Genomic DNA, 12,689 nt, shown 5'->3' with positions numbered 1-12,689 from the left:
GATCAAGATAAGCCCAGAGCGATGGGTCTGCTGGTGCGTGCTCAGAGTACCAGTAAATCCACCCAGACTGGCGCTGGCTCTAACCCCCAGAACGTTCACTGTGATTAGGCGAGCAAAGCCACTAAAGCCAGCCTCTCCTTCCATCCTCCATGTACCTCCCCATGTGCAGACTGTAGCTAACGTGATGGCTATATGCCGTATAATGAAAAATATTTAAATGTGTTCCAAAGCTTGTGTGTGCCAGCCAGCAGTGACCATGTGCTAAAGTGGATTAGCTCAACAGGAACTTAATTATTTGGATTAAAAAGAGGGATGGATTTGAAAGACCATTGTATTGGCATAGGATCATCCTATATTAGTGTGGTAATTATATGTAAAGTGGTGGAATCTATTGGTGACTTTACAAATTGCAGTATTTGTTTTTATTATTATTAATTATTTGATTGTCCCATTGAGATTTGGAGTCTTGGTTGCAAAATTGTGTCTATTTTGGGGAAAACTACAGAGACATGGGGAGAACATGCAGGCTCCACAGAGTTCTCACTGGGTTTGAGAATCAGGGATGTTTTTGATGTTAGGCTGAAGTGATGACTGCGATGTCTCTGTGCCATGATTATAACCCATGTTTTTTTGGCAGACACATTGAGACATGAATAATCTCAAATAAAATGAACGACTTTAATGCTACCAACAAAATGATCTCACTTGATTTAGGTTCAAAAACATCAGCTAATTACTGCCTAATACACGGAAAAGACCAAAATAAAAGCAAGCATCTTTTTTCTTTTTTCTTTTTTTTTTCATTTCAGTTGTGTTTATTGAAATGAAAAACTGAGAGAAACATGTGTCCTTGCATTTCCACAAACCTGACTCTTATTGTGCCTGGAGGAGGGCCTCCTCATCTTTGCCTCCATGGAAATTATATTTCTTTGGCCATAATATTCCACAGTGTGGAATAAAAGTTATCATCTCCATGGAGATGTTCCGAACTATTGTTTTAACTCCTCATTTCCATGGAATCATGCAAGTTTAGCAGAACAAACAGAAAGCAGTACAGTGATGAATACAATCTGTACAATTTGAGTCCAAGATTGATTCATACAATGATAGATTGCTCCTCGAAAAGAGTGGGAATAAGTAAAACTTATTGTAACCCACAGTGTCAGAAAAGACATTTATGGAAAAAAAGAAAAGAAAAGCTACTCCCTTGTTCACAATCAATACCTCAGCATGAATTTCTAGAAGGCTTGAACAATATATACTTACTTGTTATATATGAGCAAAAAGACACACACACGTTACCACAACAGTTTTTTTCTTTTTAAATACTAACAATGGTAATCTGAAACTACCACAAGGGTAACATAACTTCATAGCCTACATACAAAATAAATGTAGTTAATCTTGAATAAACATTTTTTAAATTTCACTCTCTCTATACTCTGACCACACAATTTGTTTATAAATGGAATTAAAGCAGTAAATACTTTGACATTGCTTGTATTCCAGCCCCAGAGAGAAAGAGAAAAGCTTCTTCTCATGGTTCTGGCCAACAGTAAAATCCCCATTATATCCTCGCAGACTGTATGACTGCTCTCTTTGTATGAATAATTTCTCAATATTAACTGGTAACAGTTGTGAAATGCTTTGAAAGCAATCTGTGCAGTGCAGAAGATCATATATTTTTAATAATGTTCAGTGAAGAAATAGAGTTTGTGTGTCCAGAAAGTTACATACTGTACCTTTAATATTTCCTCTGAAACTATCATAGATTTGTGAAATTAATTAGCCCTTTAATTATGATTACATACAAAAGCATTGGGCTTCATTCATGAATGTTTTAAAAAAGAAAAGAACTCTGCACCAGATTAACGACTTGTTTTTAAGCAACCAAATGTCCTGTAATGAGACCTGCACCAAATTCACCAACATCCAGTTATGAACATCACAACACTCCTTTACATTTTATTTACATAAAAATGAATAAGTATTTACAAAGAAACACCCAATAGACTTCCATATATGGTCAATATGGGCTTAGAATTATTAGATGAGAAAGAGACGGAGAGAGTGAATGAGGACGTCAAGTGGAGCACGTCTACAGACACCACTGTAGCACTGACTTCAAATGTCCAAATATATGAACACAGTCAGGATTACTGTGGATGCGTGAGTAGCGAACAGCGCAATGACCAGACGTAGGGCTCTAACAGTGGTGCTTTATAAAACTCCTCAAAAATATTATTGGATCACATGGTAAGATTTTTACAAGAAATTATATATATTTTAAAATATATAGACAATCATGAGGCAATTTGAATTTCGTGTTGCATTATCAGAGTAATAATAGTCTAAAACAGCTGAATTTTTGTTCTTAAAAATGCTAATGTTTGTTTGAATTTGTTCTTCAGTTAAGAAAACATTTTGTGAATGCCAAAAATGTTTGTAAGTACAAATTTGTTCATAAATGAATGATGATTGATGAATGAGGCTCATTGTTATCAGCATTTAACATGGCACCCATTTGTATGAGAAATGACCTAATGACCTCAAACTAAAATAGTCAAATCGTCATGCACAAAGCCTTTGCCTGTAATGCTTGTAATCCAACTTGGAGTAATTTCAGTTGTTCAAAATAATGTTAATTCCTGTTCAAACCCGGGCAGCTGCATCTGTCCGACTCACGCACATTGTTTATGATTCCTTTTACAAGTGCCAAGCTCAGGCCTCGGCCAATCAGAGCCAGCGCTTTGGATTTTCTTTTAAACCGACCAATCAGATCAAAAGAGTACTGTAATAAAAACATGCAGGTGCACTGTGATGAGCAGCTGCCACGGTCTCAAACAGAAAAGCTTTATTTAAACTCACAGCAAACACTTTTTACAGACTTTTGCTCAGGCTAAAAACAACTTTTGCAGTTCAGCGGTGCCTGCCTCAAATTTTAGACTTTCAAAAATGCGAAAAGGTTTAAATTTGAATCATCCATTTTTGTGAAGTGTGAGATGAAAACGAACACGGTTTAAAGCGGAGCAAAGTCTAAGGGCTGCGGATGGAAACATCTGATAAAAGGCTGTTTTTTAAATAAATCAATTTCCTGTGTGCACCGGTTGTGTCTGAGTTGGCGTCATAGTGGTACCAGCCATGGAAGGGAGGTGATTTGTGATATTTTGCTTTCATCTAAAAATTTTCACACAGATGCCACCTTTTATGTTTTTGTTTACTTACTCACTCACTTACTTACTTACTTACTTACTTAAAAAACGTATTTGGTAAAAGTACTACTCAAGTAAGAGTAACTTAAAGGGTATAAAGTTAATACAATTGGAAGACCAAAAATTTAGAGATGCAGAAAAAACAGCTATTTTCAAAGGTTAGGCTACAAAAATGAGAAAAAAAAAACAAAATCATGTCTGAAGGGGCTGTGCAAGAAACACAAATGTTCAAATCATTTCATATTGTCAACATAAAGCTCTTAGCACTTGCTCACATTGAAGAGTCACCGAGACTTTTACTCAAATAAGAGTACTGTTACTTCAATAAAAATAGTACTAATAAGTAGGAGTAAAAGTATGCTGCTAGAACTGTATTCTACAAAAATAAAATTTCTTTAAAAAGCTACTCAAATAAAAGTAAAGTAACTGAGTAAATGTAACTGAGTAATACCCATCTCTGGTCGTCAGTGGAATAAAGTTTTCTGAAATCATATATCAAAACAAGAACCTGTTATTACTGCTCATATGTGTGTCCAGTACAAATAAAATCCTAAGAACTGTAACTTGGGTTTAAGTATAACAACTACTAATAAAGTGGCATCTATTACTACATACTCTACATTACTATCGGATCTTTAAATGGCAACGAAGATTTTTGTTTAAAGGTTGTCTGGTTTGCCTGGAAGTTTAAACATGTGTAAAATTCTGTTTGCATTTATTCAGCAGGCTCTGTGCACAGCAACGCACTAACTAACTCACTGTGTCTCAAACATAGACTGTATAAAGAAGTGTGTGTGTAGAGAAGAGTGTGACGTCACCCAGTCAAATGAAGCTCATCGAGGATAGAGCAGTTATAGAGCAGTTGGAGCCAAGTTTCATATTTGGGATTCAGACTGTGAGCAGCGTAGCAACTAAAGAGCCAATCTGGAGTGATACCGGAAGCGTGTCCATCTTTACTTCCTATTTAGAATGCGGCAGCTGCAAGGTTAGATATGTCCATTTATGTGTACAGTCTATGGTCTCAAAGCTCATGGTCGCTTGTATCATAAAATAAACATCCTCTTAAAATTCTAATTAATTTAGTTATTTTTATATGTAGAACACTTCAGTTTGTAGCGTCGTTTTAATATTTATTATGCCTCAAAATCATCATTAGTGTTAGCATTGACACACAAAAATCTCTCTTTCTAAACACAAAAGTTTCCTCTGGTGCGGTATTGATGTGTTTAACATGTGGTCAGTGACATGCACCTACATCTTCCTGTCCACACCCTTATCTTTAAATATTTATTCACTTTAGTATGACTCATAGAAATGCAATTGGACAGGAAGTAGTGACGCTATCAGTGACGTTGCCGTGCACAGAGCCGATTACGTGTGTTTAATGTACCCAGAGAACTTGCGTTACAAGATAACTGTGCATTCTCTTAGTTTAACTTATGTAGGTCTTTATTGACTGTTAATTCACAATTGAAAGCACATTTAAATGATGATTTTCGAATAACCATTTTTTACCATAGTGCTTGGATCAGTCTCACTTGAGTAGTCTAATAGTTGATTTGTATTCTACTCTAGTTCATGGGGAAACTTGCCTTCTTTGATTTATATCCCTATGAAAAGTCAATTAGCCCCATTACAGAGGCTTGGTAGCATTAAAGATTAATCAGAGAGCGTTGTGAGGAGAAGAGAACAGTAACTGACAGCTTACACGATTTTAACAGAGAGGAGATAATGCAGCAACAGCAGCAGGGCTCTGTGTGGCTCTGTGTGGAGTGCAGTTTAGATTGATGATTGACAGAATTATTTTAGTCAAGCTGTCTTTGAAAATTGTGTTGTTTTTCTAGAAAGTTTGGAGAGACGATTTATCTGAGGAAAGATAAAAGTTGTTTTGAGTAATAAATATGTATTTCCCCACTGTGATTTGATTTCATAAAGTTAAACCCATAAAACAAAAACAGTTATTATTCACCTCGTCTTCTTACCTTGACATCTTAGGGATGGATATAGTATGTGTGGTTTTAGGGGCAGGTAAGCATGAAATTGGGATAAAGAGGCATTCACTATATTGTTGGAGTGGGGAATTGATCTCACAATGTTTATGCCTTATACAAATTCAACAGTTGTCAGTGTTCAGGTTGAAACATTTTCAGAAAGAATTTTCCCATAGAGCACAATGCATTTTGGGGGAATTCAAACTGCCCATGTTAGTCTGACAGGGCATCCGCAGTTTTCAGAGAGATTGGATTTTATAGAGATTTTTCTGTATTTTCACAACATAAACTTTTTAAAATGTTTAAAATTTTGTGTTGTATGTATAAGCCTAGGACCGGTCTGAGCCCATGCTAACTCTGCAGCTCTTGCTCTAATTGGTCAGAACTGATCACATGGTGCATGTTTCTGTTGTCACACGGTGGGCGGTGCTACGCCAGTATTTAGGAAGTAATGGTGAAAAAAAAATCTTTTTTTGGCCTTACATACCAATGAGCTCAGGCCACTGAAAACAACATGTCACCATCTTCATCTTCCAGATCTCATATTTTCATGCATTAAATACATTATATTACCCAGTTGTGTCTAAATGCAGTTATTAATGTTTTCACAGGAACTCTGAAAAAAATAGCAAATCAAGTTAGATGAAAAATTACATAAATGTCCATCTGTAAATACTCAAGAATAATACAACTTTGTACCAACTCGTTAAAATCCAACTTTCTGGTGGTGGAAAGTCAACTGCATGTTTCCATAGAAATAGAAAGTTATAACAATACTTCGGAACATTCTCCATGGAAAATATAGCCAAAGAAAAAAACATTTCCATGCAAACAAGCAGGAGAAGGCCTCCTCCAGGCCAAAGAAGAGTAATAAGAGATGTCTTCAGTTGGGAACTAAAGAAGCAGTTTGGATGAGCAGTGAAATGTCTTCACCCAAAAACTTTTTGTCCAATTGACAGAATTGAATTTTTCTTTTACTAAGTAATAAAAGATGCAAGCCCGCTGACAGTAAGCTCACAGGTTTTTCTATGTTTTTCAATCATAATGAAAAAACATGCTTTTATTTTAGTCTAAGTTTTGGCAAAAAGTTACATACTGGGGCTTTAAATATTAAATGCTGTTATATCATAGATAACAAATCCATCAATAAAATGCTTAACATTTTGTGCACCAATCTGGCTCTTCCTTTTTTTTTTTTTTTTTTTTTTTTGTTAGCGCAATAGCTAGCCTCTGGTCCTACTGTTGCTAATTGAAGCTAACAAGTTTATCTGTAGTCAAACTCAGGTCAAACTTTATTTCTTTAGATGAGCAGCTGATCTCTTTCCTTTTTTATCTTCTACCTCCTCCACACATCCTTTGTGTCTTAATTACCCATGATGCCCTGGTCTTAGGACATCTCCGTGCCTTGTAAGTGACTGGGGGAGGGCTGTTGTCTATCAAGAGTGCACATATAGGACCCTAAAGTATGTCTTAGCTGCCACCCAAGAAGCAGGGTATCTTATAGGGATAATTTTCTAAGAGGAAGGAGAAGGAGCCAGGCTGCATTGTGAGGTGTTATTTTGAGATGGCGTAGGATGTAAGAAAGAGGAGGGCGCGTTATCAGAGCTTCTGCTGGAGGCTTTAGTCTGCACTTGTGCCTGTGCAGTGGAGTATTTTAGGCTGTGAGGAGCAGTCACCCCTCATTAGGATCTGACAAATATGGACAGAGAAAATGAGTTTGTGACTGTTAGAGCCCACCGATGTACACAATTTTACAGCGTACAGAGAGCCCAAAAGGACAGGCAGCTAGAGTGCAAGTTGGACAAAAAGAAACTGTGTTCTAGTTATACATAGTCATCTACTAAGACTAATATTTTGGTCATTTATCGCAACATTTTTTATATATTCATACTTACTTTCTGATAAAAGACCTCTGCATTACTATAGCAGGATCGTATGAAGTGTGTCTTTCATTTTGTTCTGGATCACCATTAATTCTGTTGTAACATTATGGATATTTTTTTAGATTGAAGATCGTTTTTAGCTTGAACTGTTCTCGAAAGCCTTTGAAGACAAGGCTTTCACACTATTTGCCATAGACATGGCATTGTGTTTTGTTTCATTCACACATGTTTGAGTAATCCTGCATTATTAGGTTCTCTGCATTTCCTCAAAATGCTCTGTTTCACCTTGTGATGTCATGAACAGCTACCTTTACCATTTGTTCAGTAGGGATTTGCTAAAATTATCCAAATTATTCTAATGAAGGTGTATGGAGTTTAAACAGTGAAGCACTTTCTGTATTACCACATGACATCACAAAGTGGAACGTTTTTTGGAGTGTTTTATGTCTGAGAGATGAACTCAGCGTAAATATGGAGGTTTTCTGTGTTAAACTTGTGAATGAAACAAAACACAACTCCAGGTCTGTTTGTGATGAGGAAACAACATTATAACATAAGTCAGAAAATAGCATAACATGGGCCCTTTAATATAAATAATCACAATCTGTTGTCTAAAAATTGTGGAATCTTGTATTGAGCATTTTCCTACCAGCCACTATACTTCACTATAATACACTATTTATATTTTGTCAAAATCTCAGTGACATAAAATGCAATAAAACATTAAATTCTCCCCATCTCCTATGAGCCTCTACTTGACTTTGCATAGCTTGCTATCTATACAAAACATCTTAGAAAAGAATTAATTGAAAATTTCTTACTCAAAACATCCCCTGATTTCAGAGTGAGGCTGGTATTGTTGGTTTGTTTTGCTTTAGGGTTCACTGGAAATAACTCATTGTGCCATCTTTCAAGTAATGTAACAAATGCACACAGACACATAATTTTCCCTCAGTCATGGCATTTTGTATCTGGTATAAAAGCAGTTGATTCAACTGAAAAACGATACGGCAGCACCCCACTGGTTCTTTTAATTTATTTTTCTCAAAACACATTTTCCGTTACTTGTGAGTAATTAGAGCTAAGTGCCGCTCAACTGAAGGGTAATAGCATTCTCATTCTTATCAAGATCGCGTTGTCAAGTTAGCAGCGCATTCAACCATTTTCAGAGCCAGCGTGTGCTTACAATGAGGATTCAACTGTATATGGCTCTCGGAATATTGTTTATCAAAGCTAAATGTAAAAAAATAATGTCAAGCCAGTAGCTCACGGTGTAACTGATTTTAACAACCAAACAACAAATAAATAAATGAAAAAATGAAAAAAAAAAAAAAATGATAAAGATTTAATTAGCTCCGTGCACAACAGAGCCCGGGAACCTCACTGTTAGCGTCACTACTTCCTGTCCAATTGTATCTCTATGAGATTTTGAGTCACACTAAAATTAATTAATATATAAAGATAAAGCAGATGTCAGAGAGCTGTGGGTGGAAGTCACTGTCGCAACATATTAAACACTACACAAATAAAATGAATACTTCACCAGAGGACTCTTCTGTGTTTGTAGAGAGATGTTTGCATCTCAGTTCTAATGCTAGTGCTAATTTTAACACCACAAACTGATGTAGTCTTTATTTTAATGAATTTAAATTTGAATTGGTTTTAGATTTTTTTTTTATAAAAGTGACTGCTTTGAGACGCAGTGAGCTAGCTAGCATGTTGCTGTGCACAGAGCCTATTGTGTACTGAAACTGTTGTCTGTTTTATCATTTTAAAGTTGCACTATGTAACTTTTTTTGCCAGAGGGTTTGCTACCTGCTTATCTTTAGAAATGTTACTGCTTTGCTTGGAATGATCCACAGTTTTTAAGGTATTTTAGGAATAACGCCTGTAATTTAATAGATGCAGGATAGATACATTCATAGCCATTCTGTGTAATATTATAGACACCTCCACCAGAAAAGCTCCATAGTATGCAGGTAATCTAAATAGAGGACCAATTTAAAGGAGAAATAATATGCAGTAATGTGGCCTGTGTTATCCCTCAGTTGTCCAGGTGGGTCCATATTAACTGTCCTCTCTTCTGTTCTGTTTTCAGAGAGTGAGATCGTGCCTCCTGACTGCCTGCGCCCACGCTCCTTCACCACGATGCGTTCTTCGTCTCTGCGTCGTGAAGCTGACGACTCGCGCCTCTCCGTCTCCCTGTGCGACCTCAACCGGCAACAGGACGAAGGAAGCTCCAACCACGGCAACCGCCACACCCTCCACCTGACCGCTGCCTCGTCCTCATCAGCCTGCCCCATCCCGCAAAACTCCCTCAACTCCCAGCAGTCATCTCTGCTACCATCTTCACTGGAAAGCGACTTGCATTTCCACCAACTCAGAGGGGCACATATTAAAACGCTTGACGAACAGACTGTGGCGAGATCGGAGCACGCCAGAGAAGAGCGTACGCTAGTTTTTACCAATCGCTCGTTGCGGATTGGCGAAACGGTTTTCATCAAAGTTACAAAGTCGAGCCCGGCGAGATCTGGGTCACTGTCGTACGGCGTGACGTCATGCGATCCTGCCGTGTTACGTCCGAGTGATTTGCCATACAACCCGGAAGCGTTGGTGGATCGGAAGGAGTTTTGGGCGGTGTGCAGGGTTCCCACTCCCATCCAGAGTGGAGACATCCTGGGGTTTTTGGTGAACCAGGAAGGAGAGGTGATCCTGAGTCATAATGGGACCAGCGTGGGCATGCAGGTGTGCGTGGACAACTCCAGACCGCTGTGGATGTTCTTTGGGTTGCATGGTGCAGTCACCCAGCTGAAGATTCTAGGTAAAAACAAAAGCACATTTTCTTCTTTTTTTATTCTTTATTTGTCAGGGACCATGCACAAATTCATTAATCTTACAAAAGAAAATATGATTTGTACCAGATTTAGCTACTGCTACTTTCCATTTGCAGTCACTTGGCAGGTGAACACACTTTAAAAATAGATATTTCATTACAATTACATTAGAAGACTATCAGGTCAACATTAGCAGTTAAAGACAATAAAATGTCCCCATGTCCAATACATTATGGTTCCTACAGTCCATACCAATATAAAAAAAAAAAAACATTATGTGCAGGTTTTTACAGTGAAACAGAACATGACAGATTAACTAGACTGGTGTGGACATATTTGATTATCTAAAATGTTCTTTTTCAAATTTCTAGTAAAATTATTCAAATCTACAGACAATTTCAGAGTCTGGAAGCTGATTCCAGTGTCTGATTGTTTGAAAAGAAAAGGCCGACTAAACAAAAGCCGAGGATCTTTTTGGAACTATGTATTTTCGGTTCACAGAGGACCGAGTACCAAGTGGATCAGGTACTTTGCTCACAGTATATTATCTACACTATCCAATGGTGGGTTTATACTCTCAGATGGGGGGAAGAGACAGATTTTCCTATTGATTGCATACATTGCTATGGAAAATCTAAAAGGTAAATTCATTTCTATTGGTGGTTAGACTCTAACACACACTACATTACAACAAAGATCTGTATTTTAACCATATTAATTTTAACTTCCCCGATCAATATTGCATAGTATTGGCTTATATAATGTTATGAAGTCATCTGAAACCCAGGAATAGGTGTTTCATTGACCTGGAGGAAGGTAAAGTGCAGCTTCTTTGGTAAAGCTTGATGAATATATTTGTAAAATCAAATATCATGTGCAGCTTGTACATGTATTTTTGCCAACCATGTGAGATATATTTTTACATCATTACATTATAGTACACTCTAGTGGCTCCGATTTTGATCAGAAAAAGAGTGAGGAGGGTCTAGGAAATGTGGACATTTTAACGTACGGTATGGCACTCCACTAGTGTTTATCCAAAAATATGAATTCACTGAAATACAAGAAGCAGTGTCACCAGCTGTTATTAATTTGTTTGCAGTTAAATATAGTAAGTAGTATTGTGTTTTCTTTTGATTTATATTGGGATTTAAAAGCTTGGGAAGATCTGTAGTTGTAAGGTATCCTACTGGTGTCATAGCTGCCCTGGTGCTGTTTGGCAGAAGTGGCTGTCAGTTGGCGGTTTCTTCAACTGCCGACCATCCGTCAAACACAGCGTTCACTCAGGCAAGTTGGTGTTTCAAGGTGGTGTTTTGCTCAAGGACACAAATATATTATGCACCACTGATCAGAAGCTGGGAGGGAAACAGTGAGAGAAGGAATGGAAGTGAAAGGGAGAGAGGGTGGGGAAAGAGAGGGAGAGAGAAAGAAGAGGGGTGAGGGGAGAGAGAAAAGAGAGAGAGTCCTGCCCACCTCTTCCCTCTGCAAAAAGAGAGTGTGAGAGAAGGAATGGAGGTGAGAGGGCGAAAGAGAAAACAAGGTGGGTGAGGGAGAGAAACAGAGGAGAGAGAGAGGATAAGGGAAAGAGAAGCGAAGAAGCGAGAGAGAGAATCAGGGGAGCGACAAATCCAGACTGGAGCAGAGCTGTCTGTGAAGTGTCATGTTGAAGTCCTCTGGCTCCTTATGAAAAAACAGATTCACATTATTATCATATTTGACTACATTTGGCTATAGGGTTATTGTCAAAACACAATAAACGCACTCCATTCAGCTCAGGGCTAAAACTGACACTAAAAAATCGTGTACATTTAGTCCATACTCCATCCTACATGAATAATATGTTTGAAGACATTTTATATAATGTAGTACCATGTCTCACTACAACATTGGTAGCTGTAGTTTTCTAGTTTTCTACATCTATCAAAGTAAATATTGTGTATCAAAAGATTATGAAAACACTGTGCTGCTCAGGGCACATGTTTTCTGAGAATAATTAGCTTGGACAATGCTAATATACAAGTGTAATGATTTAAATGCCAAATAGCTCTAATCAAATTAAACTGGAGGTGAAGACACTTTTCATGCCTCTGTCTTCATATATTTCATTTGGTCGATCGGCTGTAATTGCGCTAAAGAGAGTAATGGGTGTTCTTTGTTCTCCGAGCGATTTATCTTATAGATGCAGTTGGAGTTTAGGAGCAATTTACGGTGGAAGTTAGCGCCGCTTTAGTCCCGCGATGTGTTCGGGGTCAGGAACTTACAGCTCAAAACATCGATCTCCATCTGCAGCCAACACCGCTGAGAAGGAGAGGGAAAGAGAGAGGAGAGGGAGAAAAAAAGAGACAGTGAGGGAGGAGAGAGGATGTAAGTCAAGGGGGAAGGAGAGAGGAGAGACGATAGGGGTAGGGGAGAGAAAAAGTAGAGGGGGAGAGAAACAGGAAAGAGATGGAAGGCGAGAGAAGTAATGGGGGAAGATGGAGAGAGAGTAAGAGAGAGACAGGGAGGGGGAGAGAGAGCGAGTCTAATTCAGTCCCACCCCTGGGGTTAAAACACCATTTGTACTAAGTGTTGAATGCCTTGACAGTATGCCGATTCAGGCAAAACACTTCCACTGCCTAAAAAATTACTTTCTGAAGTCCAAACCATGACACGGGCGAAAGTGGGCAGTGTTTTACTTGAGTTTCTGAATAATTATATGTGCAGAGAGTAAAAAGATCACAACTAACCAGAGCAAGAGTGCCTTTATGTATTTCTGAAGATAACAATAAT

The 12,689-nt window shown here is 37.9% G+C and overlaps 1 protein-coding gene across 1 annotated transcript in view; it reads left to right on the top strand.

Moving 5' to 3' along the window:
• Positions 1-12,689, top strand: part of neurl1aa (neuralized E3 ubiquitin protein ligase 1Aa) — a 64,126-nt gene that overhangs the window by 29,354 nt on the left and 22,083 nt on the right. The window contains exon 4 of the mRNA XM_033974706.2: positions 9,185-9,907. Coding sequence (XP_033830597.1) covers positions 9,185-9,907 — 723 coding nt within the window. The remainder of the gene's footprint in view (positions 1-9,184; positions 9,908-12,689) is intronic.

Source organism: Periophthalmus magnuspinnatus, chromosome 1 (assembly GCF_009829125.3).
Source record: "Periophthalmus magnuspinnatus isolate fPerMag1 chromosome 1, fPerMag1.2.pri, whole genome shotgun sequence".
Lineage (NCBI taxonomy): Eukaryota > Metazoa > Chordata > Actinopteri > Gobiiformes > Gobiidae > Periophthalmus > Periophthalmus magnuspinnatus.
The sequence above is the reverse complement of the archived record's forward strand: the minus strand, read 5'-3'. Positions and strand labels throughout refer to the sequence as shown.